This window comes from Drosophila mojavensis, unplaced genomic scaffold (assembly GCF_018153725.1).
Source record: "Drosophila mojavensis isolate 15081-1352.22 unplaced genomic scaffold, ASM1815372v1 contig_82, whole genome shotgun sequence".
Taxonomy (NCBI): Eukaryota; Metazoa; Arthropoda; class Insecta; order Diptera; family Drosophilidae; genus Drosophila; species Drosophila mojavensis.
Genome location: NW_025318908.1, coordinates 302,447 through 326,183, shown reverse-complemented (window position 1 = coordinate 326,183; position 23,737 = coordinate 302,447). Strand labels below are relative to the sequence as shown.

General features: G+C 40.6%; 1 protein-coding gene and 1 long non-coding RNA gene across 2 annotated transcripts in view; both read right to left on the bottom strand.

The window, feature by feature from the left end:
• The window catches only part of LOC6581109 (protein slit), a 61,739-nt gene that overhangs the window by 12,924 nt on the left and 25,078 nt on the right, over positions 1-23,737 (bottom strand). Inside the window, 11 exon segments of the mRNA XM_032730477.2 lie at positions 128-281; positions 414-571; positions 1,810-2,025; positions 2,734-2,877; positions 2,944-3,085; positions 4,317-4,552; positions 5,151-5,294; positions 5,502-5,573; positions 5,960-6,031; positions 6,897-6,968; positions 12,495-13,556. Coding sequence (XP_032586368.1) covers positions 128-281; positions 414-571; positions 1,810-2,025; positions 2,734-2,877; positions 2,944-3,085; positions 4,317-4,552; positions 5,151-5,294; positions 5,502-5,573; positions 5,960-6,031; positions 6,897-6,968; positions 12,495-12,877 — 1,793 coding nt within the window. The 5' untranslated portion in view covers positions 12,878-13,556.
• On the bottom strand, positions 7,734-11,794 carry LOC116804151. Its single transcript, XR_006357991.1, has 3 exons — positions 9,235-11,794; positions 9,081-9,163; positions 7,734-9,023 (listed from the first exon to the last, which is right to left on the bottom strand). It is a non-coding gene; the product is annotated as an uncharacterized LOC116804151 (long non-coding RNA).

The following is a 23,737-nucleotide window of genomic DNA, read 5'->3' as shown; positions in this document are numbered from 1 at the left end:
GCTATAAAAAGCGGTTAGCGAATAATTTATGAACTGCCTTAAGAGGCGACCATTTAAGGAGGGATAACACTTATATAAAATGTATTGTGATAAGTATTCTAGGAGTTTGGTCTTGTTGGTAACTTACAGCTCTGTGGTATGCAATGGAATGTCGCGTGGTATTTCCTTGAGACCACGTCCCGCACAGTCGACCGTCGTGCCCTCGCACTGGCACATGGATGGGCAGTCCGAGTCCATGCGACACTCGCCGGATAGCTTCATTCGCAATTCATCCCAGGAACCTGCACAATTGTCAAGTGGGTGGGTGTGTGGGTGTGGGTGTGGGTGGGTGTGGGTGGGTGTGAGGGGTGGTACGACACAAAGTTAAGACATATTCTTTTACTTGTCTTGGTTTGCCCGTCGGGCGCACTTACATTTGAATTTCTCCTCGCGCAAAGATTCAATGCGCCGGCGATGCATCCGCTTCGGTGACTCACAGCGTGCTCCACTTGTCTCTATGGGATTTTTGTGCAAATAGTCGGCCAGCCAGCGCAGATTGCAGTCACAAATGAAAGGATTCTTGGCCAAATGTCTATACACACACACACATACCCACGCACATTTATGTGTATATATATTTATTTGTATACATGTACAAGTATTTTTCGTTGTGTTGCAAATGGAAAGAAAGAAAGAAAGTAGCATTGAGCATTTGTAGTGAATGGAATGAAGGGAGCGAAGGGAGCTGGCGCGGAGAGCAGAGGAGCAGTGGGGGAGAGCAGCAGCGGATGGCGGTAGGAAAGGCAAAACTGCTGTTGCCTGTTGTGGATGGAGGCTTGAGACGTCTTAAAAGTGCACGAGCCCTGCGGCTGCAACGTTTCCGTTGTTTGTTGCTGTTGTCGCCAACGTTTTGAAAACTATTTTCAAAGGCAATCCTTGCCCAAGAGCCTTCCCTGGCAATGCCTTGCGACAGAGTGGCCATAAAATAGCTAGCAACTAAAATCATCTTAAATCATATTGTAATTAGAGGATAAAACTTTACTAAACGAGCTAAAATTAGTAGCGACTAAAATTTTATAAACTGCTCAGATATATTTGCAACAAATCGAACTCAACGGCTGAGTCGAATTCAATTAAAGAATTTCGTGCTGATTGCGAATATGAGAAGAGTAAAGGGACACATTTAATATTATTAAATATATCAAATATCATTATTATTAGTATATACCTCAATTTCACATTTTGAACAGCTTGTTATTGTGAAGATATCAATTCGACCTACTATTGGTCACATTTTTGCCAGCTATTTGCTTTGTAGTTGACAGCCCTGGCAAATACTTAACCCACTCAAGAAAGGCGTAGGCCAACTCAAGAGCCGCACAGCACTTAAGCTCAGCGCATTTATCGATGCTCCATCGTCCCTGCTTCCCGCCCCTTGGGGGCCTATAGAAAATGCGCCGTCTTTTGTTCGTGGAACGTCTTTACGGTTCACAGCCGATATTTGTGGATGTGGATGGGGCCCTGGGGGCTGTGCGGAGTCATAGAAAAGGCGGTGCTGATGTTGTTTGGCTGCTAAACAAATGTCAACGCGAGCCGCTGTTGCTGCCAAGTCAAAGGAATTACTAAATGCACTTCAGCGGTTTAACACCAAGTGCCTGGGAGCTCCTCCATTCAAAAGCCAAAGGAGCTGCCTGCTCCAAGGGGCGCCTCCCCACTTGCAACATGCGCTCGCCAGCCAAGCCACAGCCAGCCTCTCAATGGGGGCGGCTGTGGGGGCGTGGAAGCTCTTATGCAGCGGCGGGCGGGCGGGGCAAGGGGCGTGGTACTTACACCGTTTTGATGCTCTTCATGGCGTCGAATGTGCCATTAGCCAGCGACTGTATGTTGTTGTCGTAAAGTGAGAGCAAACTGAGGCTATGCAGGTCGCGGAAGGCATCCTTGCGTATGCAGGAGATCTCGTTGGCATTCAGAAGCAGCAGCTGCAGCGAGCTGAGTCCTTTGAATACGCCCGAGGGCAAATCCTTTATTTTATTGCCATACAGCACGCTGCAAGCAAAAGAGAGAAAAAACAAGTTGAAAAAGACAAAGCAAATGAATAAAACACAAATGGAAATACGGAACAAGTACGAATTGGTACGAAAGAGACAAGCTGATAAATGAATACTCTTCTAGATCATCTTTCGCCTAAGACTACTTGTTGTTTCTGGATAATATTATGATGCGGGTTTTCACAAAAGCTAAAGCAAACGACAAAATTAGCTATAGATGTCTTTTATATTGCATATAGAATAGTCTCATTTGGTTTGCAATATTTTCACTCTATGAAGTCTAAACGCCCCAAAAAATCAAAATACCCTGCACCATATAGGGTATACAGTGGCAGACAGAACCTGTGCTGCTTCATGTTGTTGCTGAGGTGGGCTTATGTTGTTGTCATTGCGGGCGGCAACTGGTTTGGCACACAAACAACCTCACACTCTGCCAAAAGGGGGGCAGTGGGCGGGGCAGCACATTGTGGCAAGCACGGGTAATCCGATGCCTTGCGGTGTTGGCAACGCTTAGCGTAGGCCGATTAGCCCCTCAAGCCTCAGCTGAGACCCTTAGGCCCACTGGCTGTCAGGAGGAGTGTGTGGCGGACGGACGGACGGACGGACGGACTCACTGACTGACTGACACTCCACACAATCAGCGAAGCGACTGCACATTTTGTTGGCATATGCATGCGCTACTTGTTGCTAATGTGCATCTACTTACAGCGTGGTTAGCTGCTTTAGGCCACTTAGCGCATCGTGGGCAATGCGCGAGATGTTGTTGTTGGACAGATCGATGCGTCGCAGTCGCCGGAAGCTGGAGAAAGATTTGGCTGGCAGTTCGGTGATGAAATTCTGCTCCAAGCGCCTATTAACGAAAAAGGGGAAGCAGTTACAATATGGCCAAATTTGTTATCCATGTGGCTAAACTTACAGCTCGGTGGTATCATCCGGCAGTGTAACGGGTACACTCGTCAGACTCTTCTCACGGCAATCGACGATGCCATCGGCACAGCGACACGGGTGGGGGCAGCTGTTCTCCACGCCGCATTCCATTGGCGCATGCTCGGTGAGACCTGCAAGTGTGTGTGTATACCAATTGTAGCAAGTGTAAAGCAGACTGCATCTTGAGCTGGTTACGGCGACTCATTCACCGAACCCAGCGCTGAGCCACTCGGCTTTGATTTGATCCACAGCAGTAGCAAGTTCGAAGCAGCCTCACCAGCAGCAACTACGTAATTATGAATGCTACTGCAGCGCGCCAAGATGCAGCTGACGGCTGCCCCAGCTACAGCTTAAGCTCCAACTGGAGCCACAGCTGCCGCTGGTCATAAATGTTTACCCACATAATTCCATAGCATTTTGTACACAAAACGAAAGTCAAACACACGCTAGGAAATACAACCCTAACTAAGCTGACGAATGTGAAATGCTCTTTCAATTTCAATTAATAACTGAATAAATTAATTTAATAGTCAGGTGATAACTCTTTACCAACAGGACTTGACTTTTCACTGAATTATTATCTAAACATTTTCCTTTTTTAGCAACTTCCAACACTTGCCAGTAAATGTTCACCCATTAAGAGCTCGTCAGCGAAAGACTGAACTGAGTTCAATCAAAAATAAAATATGCCATTAAGCAGGCAGCAAAGATTGACTCAAATCAAATGAAATAAAATCGAATTAACGCCTCATTTAACATTAACGTATTGGCCAGCTTAAGTACCAAAGTGCTTGATGGAAGTGTGTAACTCTTTATGACATAGAGCATAACAAGTACAATATAACGATGGATGAAAAACTTGTTTCATGGCATCGTTTGGCGCACATTTTCCGCTTCATTGAACGCCAGAGTTTGTAGCTGTTCACTTGGATTCGGAGTCAAGTCGAGTCGCGTCGTGTCGACTCGAGTCGAGTTGAGTCGAGTTGAGTCGAGTCGATCCATTGGGAGGCTTTCCAAACGCTGCTGTAGCCCGCAGCATCTGCATCCCAATCAAGCAAGCGATGACGGCGTTAAACGTTTTGGCAAACACAGGATGATGATGCTGCCGACCCTCGCCTCAACCCCTGCTGTCCCTTCTGCTAAGCCCCCTTCCTGCTGCTGGCGCTGCTGCTGTTATTGTTGTTGGCTTGAGTGGGCGGCACAGTGGGGCGTGCCCATATGACTGCTTATGATTTACAATGCTTTGTTCCAGTCAATGCTGGCATATAAAACTAATTAATTTGGCATCGCTCTCTGAGGCCCCACGACATTTGTCCATTTTTGGAGGGCCTCAGCCTCGCAGCGATGTCATGTAGTCCATACCTGAGCATTTGAACTCCTGATCGTGCAGGTCCGCCACGTTTTGGCCCTTCAGTTGCGACGGCGATTGGCAGCGCGTGTAGGGGGCGAGCCGCGGCGCGCTGCGTAGGTAGCGCGACAGCCAGGATAAATGGCAATCGCAGGCGAACGGGTTATCCGAGAGGCGCAGCGCCCGCAATTTTCCCAATCCCCCGAAGGCATTGTGCGGCAGGGCGGTCAAGTTATTGTTATTCAGTGTGCTGTGCGAGTACAAAAGAGAAGGCAGAAGCGAGAATGAGAGAGAGTGAGAGCCAGAGCTACGTTAAGAGGTGGGTCTTGGGGGAAAATAAGTTGCATTATTGCATTATCAAGTGAATGCATCTTTGGTTGGCTCTTTGCTAAGCCACACTTAGGGATGGGCAACAACATAATCGCCTGTGTGCTAAGACTTTTCTTTTACTGTTAGAACACATAGTTAATTTATTTATTCATTATTCATATATCATGATTCGTATTACTGTTTACCATACTATTATTTAGGATTGCATATCTTATCTCAACATAGCATGGATAGCTCAATATCTTTGTTATTGATCTATTGCTCAAACTCATTTGAAGTTTTGACACTCTTTTTATAAGATGTATTGATATTTTTGACTACTACTGACAGTCTATTTGGTTTTGCTTTTCAAGTACTTCGTAATTTTCCAACACTGTTTATCTATAATTGCACTAACATTCTTCTATATCAATGAGCTTATGGTAGAGTACCCTAGACCATGTGATTAAGCTAGCTAAATAAGCAGAATGTTGCATTGTGTTTGCCCATCCCTAATTGCAGGGGCTCACAGTACTCACAGTATTTCCAGCTCCAACAATCCCTTGAAGGCATGCTCATCCATACATGTGATTTGATTGTTGTCTAGCTGAAGGCTCCGCAGCGATTGGGCGCCCTTAAAGACCCTCCGGCCGACCGTTGTGATGACATTGTGCGAGATGTCCCTGTCGAGGCGAGTCGAGGTTAGCAGGCAGGAAGGTAGGCAGGCAGCAGTGAGGTGAAGAGGTGAGCAGGCGGGCAGGTGGGTAAGCGGGAAGAGGACGGATTTGAAAGTCAGTAAATGTTTGAAATCTATGGGGCTACTGCTACACAATAAATGTAGGCAGACTATATATAAATGTAGTTGCTACAGATCTACGTTGATTACTTACAATCGCAAAAGACTCGCTGAACTTGTCACAAAGTTTTCAGGTATTGCCTTAAGTCGATTGTTGTTTAGGCGTCTGATTTATAGAGTGAAGTGTTTGGTATATTTTTGTTTTTTTTTTTTGTATTTTTTGTTTGGTGTACGAGCATATTATATACGCAAAACGAAACGCAACGAAAGTAGAGAGATATGCATAAAACGAAACGAGAAAAAGATACAAAAAGTTAAACTCAAAACTCAACAAAAATCGAATTTTGAACGATATAAGTATATTATTATGAATTTATTAATTTTTTTATATAGCTATGCGCTATGTGCATCTAGGTCTATAAAGAGCGGCAAATTTTTGGTTAGTTCAAAAAGTGAATTAGTCGCAAAAGTCTCATGCACTAGCATCGAATGGGCATCTCATTCGATTTGTTTGTTATCCCAAGTTTCGAGTCGATGCAGTTCATTACTTACAGTCGCTCCAGTGAAACCAAATCTTGCAGTGCATTCTTCTCTATGGTATGGATTTGGTTGTCCGTCAGTTGTCTGTGAAATGAATTATATATATTAATTATACATATTAGATATAATGAATTTCTTTTCATTCAAACATTGGCATTTTGTTTTCATATGTCAGCTTATCAATTTTAAATAAGGTTTTATCTGTTTATAAAATAATTCAGATCAAATTAAACCGTTTTATAAGATTACTAGGCTTCATATCGTCATGAACTACTTTTAAATTGAAGATCTATTCATAGTAAACTGGCAAAATTAATTTATTTATCAAGATTTTCTACATAACCTTCGCCAATGGCGCTATTTACTCTCTCACACAACACATGTGTCTCTAATAAATTTAATTTAATCTTGGAATTTTTAGTTTCCTGAGCGAATCAAGTATTAAATGAGATTCTTGCAATTATTACATACTTCTTATGGCAAAACATTTTTATTTTGCCTAGCCAACGTTTCGCCAATTGCAAAATGCAAATAAATTCTTGACTATCAGTCGTAGAGTACAGTTAATACATGTGTTGTGAGACCAGTTTCGTGTATACTTTCAATTGCAATTTACAGCTGATATCGCGGCATTTGGTGTCACTTTGCATGCGACATTTTGCATTTCGTAATGATCAATTTTGGACAGACTTTGCAACCAAAAATAATGACCAAAACTTGAATACGTGTTCTAAGAGGCTTAACAGATATGTTATAGAACTTGTTCAATTTCTAAATATATATAAAACTTAAAAAAAATTAACGAATGATTGAATTGACTAAATAACGATTATCTCTTAGCAAGACTTTCCATTAAAATTAATATACTTATATAAAAACATATGAAATGCATGAAACATACTTGAAGTATTTAAATAAGACCTACGACATATGTATTGTTTATACTTACAGCATTCGCAGTTTGGTCAAGCGCTGAAAATCCGTTTCATATATCACGGTTAAATTGTTGCCCTGCAAATCGCTGGAAAAGAAAAAGAAAAAGAAAGAAAATACAATTACGAGATCTTAACTTTCGATTGGGGCTCGTCTTTAATTATGTTGCAACCCAAGTAGCTCGCTAATCGGAATCAGCTGGACAAATGCTGAACCATGTACGCGCCGATAATAATTTTTAATTGCTTGTAAGACAAGGCACATGAACAACAGCAGCAACAGCAACAATCTGAGATATGAATTCAAGCAGCTGGAGAAGATGCAGATGCACTCAGAGCAAGGAGAGAAAGAGAGAAGGGGAGCCCCGAAAGGGGGCTGTGGCTGTGACTGTGGCTGCGGCTGTTGAAAACTCAGCCTTTTGTCTGATAACAAAAATATGATATTTAATCATTTAACATGCGCAGGAAGAAAACTTGTTTTTAGTTTTACGATGGCACAGACAGACAAACGGACTGAGATACAGAAAATTTGTTACCTGTAGATGTCATAACAATGAAATGCAACCTAAGAGATACAAAATACCTGAAAACAGACGCGGACCGTGTGCGCATGCGCAGCCAGCAACGACAACAACCACTCGTTGTGCCCGGTGCCTCAGTTCAGCTCAGCTGCTTTTTGAGTAAGGTTGGCAGCCAGAGCTGAGCCACAACAGGTAGTAAGAGCTTCAGTCTGGGCCCAGAGCCACAGCCACAGCCAGAGCCAGAGCCAGAGCCAGAGCCACAGCTACAGCGACAGCCATAGCTACAAACGAGAAATATTTTTCAGCTTAAGCCGTAATGAAACTCGCATCAAGTGGCCGATGAGCGCGTACACTGAGAGAAACGCATAGGGCAGAGGTCGCTTTACAAAACTACAAGCTCTAAATTGAGAACAAATTAAAGTTGATGTTCCGAAAAGACCTTCCATTACTTTTCAATTGATATATTATCGATAACAATAACTCCTATGAATCGATCGATATTTATCGATCATATATTAATGAAAATTAAGCTTCACAAAGAGTGTTATCTCTCTCTTTCCTTCTGTACCTTTATCGATTGGTACATCATTCATATTGTTTCAGGCATAACAACTAGAATAGTTGTGCTACTTATAAAGTCACCTAATTTTGCACCTTGAGAAACATCTTCAGTTTAGTCTCAGTGTAGCATTATGACCAGGTCCGAGCTGCTACACACGACACACTCACGCACACTAGCAGAGTTTTTAATGAGCTTAATATCTTGGCAAGATGTGGGCATCTCTTGCTTAGATTTAACTGATTACGGCGACCCATAGAGATACGACTGAGACTTGAAACAAAAAACAGAAATAAATACAAATAGAATTAAAAAAAAAAAAGTTTAAGTCTTTTCTAATTGCTAGACATTTTTCAGCATATTTTTAAAAATAATTACAATAATCGCAAGTTGTTTTTCAGTTTTCAAGTTGTGGTTCTGTGTGTGCTCAACTTTTTCTTTCCCTTGGAGCGCTGTGTTATAATTAAACATCTAACATATAGCATCTGGCATTTAGGTTCATTAAATCTTTTGGAGCATTCACAAATTCGCCAAGAAAAAGCCTTGCAGGTTTTGAGGGCCACAATTAGAATTCAGCACGAGTTGTTTGATTCATTATTTTTCATTCTTGTTTTTTTTTTCGTTTTGGTTGTCTTTGAAGATTTTGGCAGCTATAAATTAGGCTCACCTTTTTTGAATTTACCTCGACTTGGTTTTTTCTAGAGGTGTGAAAGGGCTTTCGAGCACAAATTGGGGTCTGAGTTCACCAGGGTTGTGAGAGGTTACGGCCAAAGTTGTATGCAAAACTGTTTTCGTGTCGATTGCTGAAAACGTGTAGGTGGGAGACTGCTTGGTTGGCTGCTAGGCTGACTGACAGACAGCCAGGTCGTTGGTTACCATTCTAATGCCAGCTCCCTCTCATCTCCCATCTCTTTCCTCTGTAACTATGCCTGTCGCTCTGCTGTGTAATTAAATGGCGAGAATCGGCTTGCTCTGGGCCTCACTCCACATTGCTTTGGCCCCAGCCCCAGTGCCAGCCCCAGTTTTGCATTAAGCATTGTTTTTGCTATTCCAGTGTGCTTTGCCTGCCAATAGTTGTGGGCATGTTCAATATTTGATGTGCACAGCACACACACACTCACAGATATGCGCCTCTCCCAATAAGTGTGTATGTATGTGTAGAAGCCCCATGTACAACTTATGCTAGCATTAGGGTGACCCAACTCTGCTGATGATTATCATAGCTAATATAAACAGTTCTTTTTATTTTTTGTGTGTATTCGGTCATAAACGTACCATCAATTAAAATGTCACAACGAATCTCTTAATTAAGCCCAGCTGACTAGTTCCTAGTCCGGCAAAGCCTCTCGACAGCTTTTATTACACTTTCATTGATTTTTAGTGAAAGGGTTACTTTGTTTGCATTACTTCGGTGTAGCTTTAGTTGCTCCACCATAATTAAATTAAAACTAATGAATTAACATGCAGAAATGAGCGAATAAAGTATGTCAAAGCTCAACATAAATTACAGCTATCGGACTTACAGATAACTTGTTACAGCAGAGAGCTCTTTAACAGAATGGAAATTTTCTAACAACGTTCTCCAGTTTCCCTTAAAATGTTCTTTAAAATCTAATATATTATACAAAATCTTATTTGAAACTAGAATAGAATTTCGATTCCACATGTATTGTTAACAATAATTTTAAAATGTTTTGAATAATGGGAATAATTTATTTAGGACCATTTGTCGATAGAAATAATTGCTCATTAATCAACATTGTCTTACCACAAATAAGCAAGCAAAATTTAATTATTCCGTAAGAGACGCTTAAGCGAATATATTTTCTTTCACAATATAAATCTCCATCTTTTCGTCTCCCCGGAGCTATAAACATTCTTTAAATTACATGAGCTCTTAGCATTTTCTCTTCACGGATTTTAAATACAACTGTCAATCATATTTTTGAATATCTCCCCTCTGGCATTGGTGCAGCTCATGTTTCATTTTTCAATTAAATTTCATCCAAATAGTACTCATATTTCCAGTGCGCTCTCATTGACTGCACGAATCTCGTACCTTTAATGTGGATATAAATATATTTATATCTACCCAAGTTCTTTCGTGGTATATCAATTTATAATTTTCAGTTCTCTCAGTGCTCAGTGCTAATGCCCCGACTGTCACTCAGCCAGTCAACATTTTCCGTAATATTTTTTTAGTGGCCTGAAATACCCTGTGCCGGACAGGCGCATGGTACTATAAAATGCAAATATGCATGCATGTTGATATGTTTTCAGTTTCTGTTTTTGTTTTTTTTTTTTTTGTTTGTTTTTTTTTTTTTTTTTTTTTATTCTGGTCGCTTTTGCTTTTTGCATAAAACAAATGTGTCCCTGAGCGCTATTTGACTGCTTATAACTGGGCTATGTTGTTGTTGCTCGACGTTGATATCTGTTATTAATTTATGTAGAGAAAACGCAACAACAATTGCTGCAGCGCCAGCGCTTGCAACTGCAGCTTTTGAGGTCGCTGCGCAGCAGTCCACAGGTCTGTTGGGGCTCGATAGAGGTGGCTCGGCAGAGGGCGTGGCATGGCATGGCATGGCCTGGCACTGCACGTCGCTGGGCGCTGCTCTGTGGTATTTTGCATACACTTGCTAATTGCCGGCGCGTTAATTTATGTGGCGTCCGCGTACGCAGACGTCGGCTTAATGCATTTGCCACTTTGCCAGTTGCATGCAACAATTGCCAAAGTGGCCGCCAGTTGCTGCGCTGCTTGTGCCGCCTGATGCGCTTATGCTGCCTCCTTCGGCGACAATTAATAAACTTAATGGCAATTTAATGTACGACGCCGGAGACACAGCACAAGACGACAGATTTGCCGCTGCCTTCAACCATTCCAACCATTCATTCATCCCTTTGTCCATTTGTCCATTTCTCCATTTGCTTCGCTGTTATCGACACGAAATGGTCACGGCTTTATTTGCTTTCGTTGTTGTCGCTTGTCTATGCTGATTTTTATTTTTAAACGTACCAGAAGTGCTCAGCTGTGTTCGCCTGGTGTTATGTAAGTATACATATATATGCGCATATATATGTTATATAACATATTGAATGCTGTCATATAGATCATTGTCAAGGCTAAAACTAGCTCATGCAGTTCGCAATGCAAATAGATACATAGATAAGGGCCATATACCTATATCTGTGTGTGTGTGTGAAATTACTATCTGTGTGTGCTGGATTATCATATCAGACCCAACACATCTATCTACATAAATACGTGTTATATAAGCAGCTGCATATTGCGGTTTGTTAGTGTAATACAGTTTTCTATTCCTCTAACTGAATCGTTAACAGCATAAATATATTTATACGGTCCGTTAGAGTATTTATCTAACCAGATATACATATATGCACATATTTTACTTACTTGACCGATTATTTATATATTTCTTTACTAACTATTTCACCCTTGAAAAACAAATTGAAGCTCTTAACGAGCTTTATTTGCTAATTTTATGAGTTGATACTTATCACGTTTTCTCTCCTTTGCGTCTTGAAAATATATTTGAGCTTTTACGCAAATAGTTTTCAGTATGATTTTTCAAGTACTTCAATAAATTCAATAAATTGTTTGCTCAGCAGTTTGAGCAGTCTCGCATAGTAAACAAATTGCCCTTTTACAATAGTTTCTAATTAAGCTTGACTAGTTTTTATCAACATTTAGGAATGCTGTCCGCTCCATAGATTTTTTTATCATATTTAAAGACTTCCAAAATACGCAGGCTTTGTTATTATTTAACAACAATTTAAAATTTACAAATTTATTCAAACGTCTGTTCAAAAGTTTATAAAAACATTTATTAGAGTTTCTTTGTATTTGTAGAGACCAACAAGTCTATGAAGATCGAACGACGGTTGAGTTGACAGGCATATGCATATCATAGACAGACAGACGGTTAGGACAGACGTGACTATTGATTTTGACCATGTCAGATGATAGTAAGCAAGCATTATTTACCAATATCAAAAATAAATAATCTATACACTATTTTTTTTGGCATTTACAAACAAGTTTCGGAACCCAAACATTAGATTACATTGTTCCCAGCCTGAGGCCAGAAATCCCTTATCAGGCTTGTTAAGATATTCTAGTCTTCTCGAAAACCTTTCCCGAAGAAATTCTTTCGATTTTAGTTGATTTTATTAAATTCCTTTTCTTGGCTTCTGAAAAATCTGTTCACATACTTAATAAATGCTCGAGTTGTATATATAGATCTGTGTATATATATGCATATAGATCTGCGTATATTTATGTGAATCAAGTGCTAACTCTTATGCATCGAAAGTTTGATTGCAGCAGTTAATGGTATTTTTATCGATACGCAAAGTAAGTATATAATCGACATTTATAGGGATTTTATATCAAGTGAGAGCATTAAAACTTCACAAGGCTTCACCTTGTTGCTGTTGTTGTTGGTTTGATTGCCTTTTGGTTGGCTATTCACTTGTTGTAAGTATATGTATAAATATATAGATGTTTTGATACTCACAGTCTTTCCACATCCGCTGATATTTTTCGCGGTACCTGCGTTAATCCACGATGCGAGCAGTCGACGGTTAAACCGCTGCAGGAGCACACACGCGGACAGCGCGCCTCTGTGATGACGCCCACTCCGCCGCCGGGTATGTGAATGCCCACGGAGCCCAAGCCGCCGCTGGCGATGGCTGAGCTGCCGAAAACGCTCGAATACGGTTCAGCACGGACCATGACAGCAGCTAGTATCAGCAGCAGTAGCAGGGGCATGGGCAGGGACTGGGACATGGACAGGGGCAGGATTAGAGCCTTAGCTCTCGCCGTGGCTGTCGCTGTGGCTTTACAACGCGTCGGTGGTTGCACCGTTGACGGTGTCGTCGTCCTGGACGGCGGCGCCATTGTGGCACATTTATAAGCAACGTGCCTAATTGAAAGTATCGAGTGCGTGTGCGGACGCCACTTTGTCAACAGCAATCACTTTTCCACAAATATTTGCGCAAGGCAAAAGGATTGTCGTCGAGCGCTTGCCGTGTTTCCCTGCTGTTCACGTATTTATCTATATATATTTATACATATATATGTATGTGTGCGTATGTATTTGATTGTTCACGACGGAGCATTGGTTTGATGCATTTCGTTGTTCGATATTCGTTTGACGATTTCGTTGTTATTTTGTTATTGTTCCACTTCGCGCTCCCGGCGCTCACTTTATTTATTTATTTCGATTTTTTGCAGCCCGTCGCGACCGCGCGCTTCTGCAGAACTGATAGCAGCTGCCCAGTTGCAGCGGCAGTGGTAGCAATGGCAATAGCAGCGGCGAGTGACGAGTCGGGAGTGACGAGTAACGAGCGACGAGCGAACGCGTAGGTAGCCGGAGCCGTCCACTTAGTTAAATAGGTGCGGTGCGGTGCGGTGCTGCGCGGTGCGTCCAGCCGGAAATGCGCTGCGACTTAGAGTTGTTGTTGGTTGCTTTGAGATACGCACGCACTGGCGCTGGCACTTGGCTGTCAGCAGTTCAGAGACGCCTCGTCGGCAACTTCATCATGAGGTCCGTTCGTCTGTGACCTGCTGCGCGCATCTGCAACGAAATAGAAACAGAGAGAGAGACAATGAGAGCGAGAGCGAGAGCGAAAGAGCTAAATGTCAGGAAAAATCATGAAAAATCATCTATAAATTCGGCAAGCGTGTCTATGTCAATGCAATGGCAGGAAATTCTTACGGACTGCAATATAAATACACGGACTGTCTGTCTGTGTAGACAGACGAATATATATATCTATATATACATAAAATATATACATATGTATCACGAATGCCGCACTTTATATCACTTAAATAAAAAATAAAACTGAAACTAATGTGACAGCTTCTATTTGATGGGCTGTACTCAAAGTTCTTAACATTTGTCTGCTGTGGAAAACAATAAAAATTACAGAATGACTTATTAACTATTGATGTTTTGCTTTGTTTTCGTACAGATCTGGTAAAATATGAGAGGTTTAACATATCACAATCCATTTAGAATAAGAGTTGAAAATAGCTAATTTTGTTTAACGTTAATAAGGTACTTTTCAGACTTATATAAAAATATGAATCTGTTATCCACATGCTATTATTCTTCAAATAACCGTCTTTGTCAATAAATATGATCAGATACTGTATTATGTACATTTCAAAAACATTTATTTTATATATTTTGATTCCACTTTCATATTTGTAGTTGTTCTGAAAACTCGCATTCTTCAGACATGAGCAACGGTCATTTAGGTTCTCTTTCATATTTTCTATTTGGTCTTAAGTCTGCCGACCATTCTTGGGGGTTAGTTTTTTCTCTATTTTTTTTTTATCGAACCACCTGTCAGTAGCAATAGCTGACAGCTCCAAAAGCAAGCAGACTAATCACCCTAGTCCTAGAACTATTATTATAGAATCTTGCACTGCCAACACATGTTTCCCTGAGTACCCAAAGAACCTGTAGCAAACCTGCAGAGGGCACGGAGGAGGAAAACAAAATAACTAATGACTCAACTGCCGGTCTGCATAATAAAAGAGAGAACATGTGTTTTGATAACTTTCCAACTATGCCCCAGCGAAATTACTCAGAATTAGAATGTATGCTGATTAGGCAATTCCGCAGTCATTCACTTAAGCAATTCATTTGTTAATTAGATTCACATTCTTCTATGGAATCTCAAAGGCCTACGCTCAATCTTGAACTAACCTGAACTACTTTGTTCTCATTTGAAGCTAGCTGTACAAAAAAAAAATAGATTTAAGACCTTAAGTGAGCACTTTGGCTCAATTAAATCTGTGTCTAGAAATTGTGTTTGTCGTCGTCGTCTTCTTCTAAGTAATGGTCCTCAATCTGTTAGTTCGTGAGCTCTTCCACTCCAAATCAGTCAGAAACTCTAGGCTCTACCGCTGCCCAAATCAGATCTATATTTAGTGCACTTGTGCACTGTGTGGTCTTGCCTCCCTCTTCCTCTGCCAAACTGCCTCCATCTCCATCTTCCTCTCCCTCTTCAGCTCCCATCCCATCTGTGTGCCATGCCTCCGAGTGTGGCACACTTCCCGTTGTCTCCTGCTTGTCTGTCATGTTATGTATTTAATTTGCAAATTGACATGTTAAATATACACCATGCCCCGCTTTCCAGCTCTCTGTCTCTGTCTCTATCTCTCAGCCGTGCATGCCATATACCATACGATACCATATATTGGAATTAATTGTTTAAATTAACATTCGGATAGCTGACAGCAGCGATTGACTTCAAATTTGATTGAGAATATGAATGATAACGAGACATAGCTCTAGCTCGAGTAATCACTGAGAGCATGGGAGGAATTGGGAAGCTGAGGGGAGCCACCTGTCAAATATTCTTAACAGGCAATCAACGAAACTCAATGAACACTGCTTGGCTAATGTAATTTAACAAGCTTGGGAAAGTATTTATATGCTCTCTACCAGACGATAATATGCGGGAGACCTGATTGACTTAAGTGGAATTCAAATAATTGAGAACTCTATACAGGGTCTTAAATATCAACGTTGCGAATAAATATCAAATCAACAATATAGTTCAGTGATTGAACTCTACTATATAGAGCATATAGTAAGTGTACTGTAAATAAGATTAATTGGATTTCGCATCGTCAAGCTCTAAGCTCTAAGCCTCGACTCAATCAAAGGGTATCTGAGAGTTGATCACATTAGCTCAAGGAGCACCTCCTGGTTGCGTGCTGGAGAATGTTGTTGGATTTTCTCATGGAACTGCCTATCAAAGGCATGCCAAACACAAGCAGGCAGGCAGCCAGCCACCCATCATCCATCCATCCATCCATTCGAAGAGCCTTTAATCAAAAATTTATCATTTCTCTAGGACAAAAATATTTTTGCTGCAAAGGCATGCCTTTCTTCCTATAACGATGATGACGTTGACGACGCTGATGATGATGATTATGAAGAGAGAACGGAAGTGTGGGGTAAAATGTTCAAAAGATGTAATCACTGCATTGTCACCAACCGGAGACGGGCCTCAGTCTCAAAACTCAGATTCAGTTTCAGTCTTTTGGCCGGGTAAGATTGTGTGTGGGGGGTGTGGGGGGTGTGTTTGGGGGTGTGGGTGAGGGGTAGGCATGGAGGCAGCATTCTGCTCTCTTGAGTTTCATATGAAACATAAATCAGTGAAATTCTATACATGCCAATGATTGTCTACTCTTTGGCCTCGGCACACACACAAAAATTCCAACAGCAAAATTCAATGCATGCCAATAACTCGTTACTCGAACCATAAACCAAAAGGCCAGAAAGCAGATGCCACTGTCCGGGGACTTGTATACAAGTCTAATGAAAAGGCGACAGCTTTGGCTGGCGGGCAGAGGGGCAGGCGGGTAGACGAGCAGGCGGGAAGCAACAACTCAACTGAACCACAATCGGCACCAGAATTCCACCTATCTCCCACACTGGCTGTCCGGGTTTATTAAGATAACGCGTGAAAAAGCGAGTGACATTTGAGCAAACAGTGAAGCGCACTATTCAAATAGTGCTGCTAGAGTGAGGCCTGGCTGGAGTGCCAGGAGACGGGTTGGGCCTCTAGATTAATGAGCATCAGCAACTAGGAATTGCTTTGAAACAATAGATTTATGTGGATCCACTGGCGCTCTTTACATCTCTATAGTTATGCCCACAATCTGTTGTTTGGCGAAATGGCTGCCCCTCGGGCCACGGGCTCTTGTGGATTTTCCAATAAATTACGCTTAAGTATGCACTTAATTCAAATAATGCCAAGTTGCACGCCTTCATCTAGCAGGGATCGGGGCTAAGGGGGCCAAGAGGGCCAAGGGGGCCACGGGAGCAGGGACTATACTTGTCGTGTGCTGCCCTCAAGTGATTTGTTTTTGTGTGGCTTATACAAGTTGGGCCCCTCTATCCAGGAAAATAAATGTGTGCCTGTGTGTGTGTGTGTGCGTGTGTGTGTGTATTTACCATTGCTTATGACATGTGTCAAATTCGTGTTGTGCTCCTCTCAACTTGTCTGGCTCAGCTGTCCAGATAAGCTGCATCAGAGTCGGGGCTCAGGGTGAACTTTATGAATGTGTTGATATTTTTTATAAACACCCAGTCAAAGGGATTAAGCTGTAGTCAGCAAAGTGAAAAACTGCACGAGTTGTAGCTTCATCAAGAGTATTACGAGAAGAGCAGTTGTCCGCAGGCCACACAAAATACCCAAAGACCCAAAGGGTCCGTTGCTTAATGTTGTATATAGGAGTATCAATCATAACTAGATTTATTAGCACTTAAACAAATAATAAGCAAAGCCAACAAAATTCACTTAAATATTGACAAGGCAAATAAGATAAAAACAATGTCAGAAGCAGCCAACTGATTGGTAAGTTCAGGAAAACACAAGAAAATTTCCACAAAACTGAATCAGTGCGTATTTAGACAAGGAAATGCATTTGGAGAGCAACAGTTTCAATTCACTCAACTCGAAAAGCAAAAAACACTTAACATCATGAAACAAACCAGCAGCTTATTCATAATTTTCAATTGTATTCATTCTTGGATCATAATGGATATTTAATTTGAAATCGCATCTCAACAGAAACTATAATCTGAGAATTAGTAGTTTAATGTTAATGTCAGCCCAGCCTTTCTATATATCTTCTTCTTTTATATCTATCTAAGCCACTTCTCCGTTCCCGTTGAATTTACTAAAAGGTCTGGCTGGCAACGCCTTTCAGCTGGAACTACTGCCAAGTATGACAAGACTTAAGACTAATTAAAGGCCTTGCTTTTCCATGTAACATTATATCTATTCATCTGGACCACGTACAATGTCCAGCTGCATTTTTTCACTCGTGCTCTGGCATTTCCGCCGCCTCTTCCATCGGCATCCACAATGTGACGCACTGTGTGTGCGTGCTCCCCCGCAACTCCTGCGAGAGCATTGCCAGTTAGCATTACAGATGCTGCATAAAAGGAAAGGAAAGAAAAGGAAAGGAAAATAACCCCTTTTCTGTGTACTACGTTATATGCACGTTACTAGCATGAAGCGTGGTCAGCGCTCAATGAATTGTATTAAGGCAATGCCACAGATGGAGACTGAATGAGTAAGTGACTGACTGAGACTGAAAGTCTCAGGGTTTTTCTCTCTCTTCATTTTATTATTATTATTTGTAAGCCCATCTTCAGAGCCGGAAGTGTCGCATACTTTAACGGATACACCGGCTTAATTATGTGCATAACATACTACGTACACATAAGTATATAAATATATACAGATACACAATCCCTAGACAGTGTCGTGGCATGAAATGACAAAACACGTACATTAATTGCTCCACATTCATACATTCATACAGCTGGAGCCGGAGCCAGTCAGAGTTACGTTAGAGAGCAATGAGTGTCCCCCAGGAGATGCTGGGTGAAAGGAAAGCAAGCGCTAAGGTCTCGACAAAGCCAACCAGGCTTATAATTTATTAATCTATGCATAGCATACACACACTTACACACCCATACACTCGCACAGCAACTGGGAGCTGCACAACAACAACAAGAAAAAATAATTCCATTTCATGCCGCTCAACTTTCTACGTCTCTGGCAATGCCGAATCCAAGTCCAGGTCCAGCTCCAACTCCAGCTCCAGATCCAGCTCCAGACACTACATGTCACTTTAATCTCTTAGAAGTGTCACTTTTGCAGCTCTTCAAGTGTTTGTGTGTTGTCTCTTTGCCTTTAGGTGGGGGCGATGTAAACAATGTGCTGCCGCTAGTTGAATTTGAATTTTCAATTTTGATAAGCAACAAAAAGCATAATAACACATCAAATTGCATGCGGGGAAGGGCGATAGCGAGGGCGATCGAGAGAAGAGAGAGAATAGGAATTGAGGATACGAGTGCTTTATGTGCCAGATATAATACTATACGACCCAAGGTCTGCCCTTCAGATGCAAACCTTATGGTAATGAAGTGAAGCAGCTGTTTTTGAGAACTGAATTTGAATACAAGTCATCTCACAGTGAGGCAAGTTGTGTATAAAATTTAAAGAGCAATTCAGTTTGTTACCCTTGTTTTCTACAATAGGTTCATGTGGTTAGTGGTAAATAATATTCAGTTTGCTCTTCATAATCACGTTGGTAATTAAAATATATATGAGTTTGTTAAAAGCAAAATATTAATTAAGATAGCAAACTAATCCTTATTTATTTTTTAATATTAACTGTGAATAATACAAAAATGTACTCAGTCTGAAATGTTAATTTTTTTATTTTGTGTTATTAACTACATTTTACCAATTCATATTGGTTAGCATTCAGTAAGAGAATTACAATAAAACAATTAATAATATTTTTAAGGGCTATATTCACAAATTTTAAATTTAAATTAGGATTAGTACCACTTTATGTTCGATTTTATAGCTTTCTTAGATAGATTTGTCAAGGTGAAAATATGAAAAGTATTTATTAATTTATTATAAGACTCGCTACACTGTGCATTTCACTCCGATTTACATTAGATACAGCAGCGGCAGCAGCAACTGCTACAGACAGTGAGCGAGACAAGTTGACTGACTACTTGAACAATCAAATTCAATTTATGCCAGCAGCCACACATTCATTTTCATTTTCATTTTCAGTTATGATTTCATATTCAGTTTTCGTTTCTTGATCAACACAAGTGACGCTGACGATGGGCGATCAAGTGTCGCTCGCACCTCAAAATTAGGCGCTACAGTGGAGCAGAGCAGCGGGGCAGACGTTGGATAGGGGGAGCTGCGTTGGAGTATTATAGCAGATTATGCTGCTCTATTTGATTTAGACTTGATTTGGATTTATTATGACAATGGCGCCTCAAGTGCCGTTGCTGTGCTTATCTTTTGTTTGCGTTTCTTTATGTATTTGTATTTGTATTATTATTTGTATTTGTGTGGGTTCATCCAAAAAAAGCTTAAAATTACTTAAGTCTACTTCTTCTTCTTCTTTTCCCCGCTGCTCATTTGTCGTTTCTTTGTATGTGGGGCTATATCATCAACATCAGCTGGGGCCCTGACTTATTATGAGGCTGAAAAAATAAACCAAACATAAACCCGAATTTCCATGTTAGGTTATAAAATGTTTCGTGCTATTTCACAAATGCATAAAACCGGCAGAAAAGAGAAAAAATATTCAACTTCACAGCAGCGCCCCGTTCCATGCTCATGCTCATGCTCAAGTCCAAGCCCAATCCCAATTCCAAACCCATCCGTGGCGCAGCACCAGGTGCAATGCATTGCAGTTGAGGGCCGCTTTGTTTTCGTCGGGGTTTACGGGGTCAGGTAGTTTCGGCTGAATGCCCGAGCATTGTTTTTCATACCGCTACAGGGAATTCAGCTATACAGAGCAACAACAACAGAGCAACGAGAACAACTACATACGCCAGCCAGGCCGTCTCAGCGCAACTCACTGCTGCATGCGTCACAGGGATTAGGACTTGTGCAGGTAGTAAATTTTCCAAACACGAGAGTCGCCACACAGCTACAAGAAGTCAGAGGCAAACGCGACCAGCATTAAATGGTACTTGGTGTCATAAATTTATGGAAAACTGGTATACTTTACAATATTACATTTCGCAATCCTCAAAGTTAGACCTAGCATAGGGAGAGACAATGGGTGCGTGAGAGAGAGTGGGACAGACTGAGCGAGAGATTGACTGAGAGATTGAGAAAGTGCTGAAAGAGACAAAGAGAGCGAGATTGGAAGTCAGGCGAATGTAGAGAAAATCGCAGATAAGAGTTCCAGTTCTCTCTGGAGAGAGAAAGAAAACTAGCGAATTGGAATAGTAGAGTAAAGAAAAGGGGAAAATACTGAATGAGAAATGAGATTAAAATTACAGTAAGAATTAATAAATTAATTTTATTTTTAATTAATTAATTAATTTGAAAAATAAAAATAATAACCTCTTCCCTAACCAGTATTAAATTAGTATATAATTTAAAGCTATAAATTTTTAAGGGGATTATAAAATGAAGCTCATGAGTTTCCTAACAGAAATTAAGGAAACAAAAAATGCTTTAAATGATAATATTTTGGTATTTAGTAAAGCTGGCATAAATCTGAAGAATAGGCACAACTTCATTCCAATTCCTGCGTATATTATTTTCTCTCTGAATCAATTTTTTGCTTTACTAGTCTTTTCTGTCAAGTGTGTTTTTTTTACTGTTATTGACTTTGTAACTTTTGTTAGAGTATTGTATAGATGTCTTTTTTTTTGTCTTTTTGTATTTTTTATAGTCTATGGGACTCAGTTTTAGAATCTGAAAATGACCCCACTAGAAGCCATCTTTGATTTTCCCATCAATATCAAGTTATATTAAGGAAACACTCGCCGCCCTCCCTTTTTTTCAACATAATTAATAAGTGCCAAAGATTTTCACTGACCCACTCGATGGCTAATAAACGTAGACTATTAAGCATTGTGGCCTAATAATAACAATACATTTGCCCATTTGCCCATTTGCCATGTTCGAAAACAAATAATAAAAAATGTCGCCCGCCTATATTAATTTTATGACGCCTCCATAACTCCATAACTTCCCCAAAACTCACTTCATAAATAAATATCGATGAAACCGCTATTGCGGCAAGTGCAACGTTTGCAAAATGTATATATCGATCGATGTGACAGAGTAACTTTAATATTTCAACAAGATTGTAAAAGTTGAGCGAATTTTACAAATACTTTTAGACCGCACAAAAACAAAATTCATGGACTCATGATGTGCGTTTAAAGTATCGCAATTTTTAAATGACTTCGGATGCTGTAGTTTCATTGAAGTGCTGCGGTCTCGTGTTCCCAGTATTCATTGAATTGTGGTGAATAGGGTATAATAGACTGAATATCAAGCGAGCGAATCAATGAATATATGAGGCTATTAAAAACTATCGAGAGTTTACTGCTTAAGGACATTAAAGATGTATATACAGCTACACTATTTTAAGAAACTGGTATGCCATTTCCATTTCATCAGACATCTAGAGATCTAAAAGAATATTATATGCTCATTATATCAATAGCCGAAATCGATATTTTTGAAATGGTTCCGAATAAGTTGTCATTTTTGAAGAGCTTTTAAATTTAATAAATCGACGTACTTTTTAATCACTTCAAACAGGTGCTGGGCATCTTCTAGTCAAGCACTCTTCAGTAGGGCACTTTAACTTGTCTCTGCTATATCTGTATTATTGTTGTTCTTGCTGTTGCTGTTGGATGGTCCTTCATGCACATTGGTATCAAATTTCATGGCTTTCACAATGGGCCCACAGTCGAGTGCGTGTCGATGACAGATTTTCTGTCCGCCGGGGCGTCGATTTTCGTTTCGTTGAAAGTCATTTTTACTCATTTATTGTCACCGTTAGTGGGCGCACAAGTGTGTGTGTCTGCCAATGTATGTGTATCCTTACAAGTACATACATGGCGGGCAGCCAGAGCCAGAGCCAGTGCCAGAGCCTGGGTATTGATTCCACTTCTCGAGTCGCTGCGGGACGCCCAGTCAGTCAGTCAGCCCAAAGCCCAATTGACATGACTCAACAACAGTCATGTCCAATATATATATATATATATATACATATATATATACATATAAATGGCTTACTCTTCCTTGTCGCCCTGCACTCGCTCAACAGCTCGCTTCTCCTTTGGGGTCTGTTTGTGTACTTATTAAATATTTAAAAGCTTGGCCTTTGTTTCAGACAGCGCACCACGGCAAATACTTAATAATAATTTTTAACAACTGCCGCAAACTCTGCAGGTTACCATACCGTCATGTAATTCATTTTCATTGCCCCGATCCCAGACATCGTTCCTTTGATAAACTGCACGCACAGGGAAAGAGAGCGACTTCACTTTCTTACGTGGCTCCCTGCCAATCGTTGAATTCAGAAGTTTGAGTCGCGCTCACATTTTAAATTATGGTTTGCCGCGTTTAAAATACAAATTACACGATACTTATGGCTATATCTTGCGCTCTGACTCATACGCATACTCAGACTGATGAGGCAAGTGGGTCAGCACAGGTAAGACACAATAAGTGCTTATTAAACGGTTCCCGTTTGCTTATTGTACAAATATTTCTAGAATATTTCTAAAGAAAGGAATTTTCCACGGTTCTTTGGCTCTTTTGTTCTTTCTCTCTGTGGTTCCCACACGCAACCTTCAGCAGAAGACACTTTACAGTTGGGTCTACGGAGGCGGTTAATTATGGTTTCGAAACAAATCTGAAGTTACAATGCTACTCAGTTTAGGAAATGCTCGATGATTATTTATTATTTATCGTCTCACATGCAACGCAGATGACAAGTGTTTCCGGCTTTAAATCAATATTTGACTTAAAGGATTGTCAATCAAGCTAAACAATTTATTCGATAAGTTAATGTCCGATAATGTTTGCTTTAATTACTCGGTATACCCCAATCCTTTTAAATATGTTCGATTTGATTTCCATTTTGTTCAAATGAATGAAAAAAGAAATACAATTACAATATGTATATACCTCTTCTACTTGTTTATTATGTGAACTTTACCTTTAAGCAGACATCCAAAAATAAATAAAATGTCAAAATATGGAACTAGTATTCGAACCACTGAAAATGGGAAATCAGGGTATAATGGTTTTGTTAAATGTATGTAACAGGCAGAAGGAGGCGAGGCAGACCCCATAAAGTATATATATTCTTGATCAGGGCGAGATATAGAGACTTAAAATTTTGTTTCCTAGGTCCGTT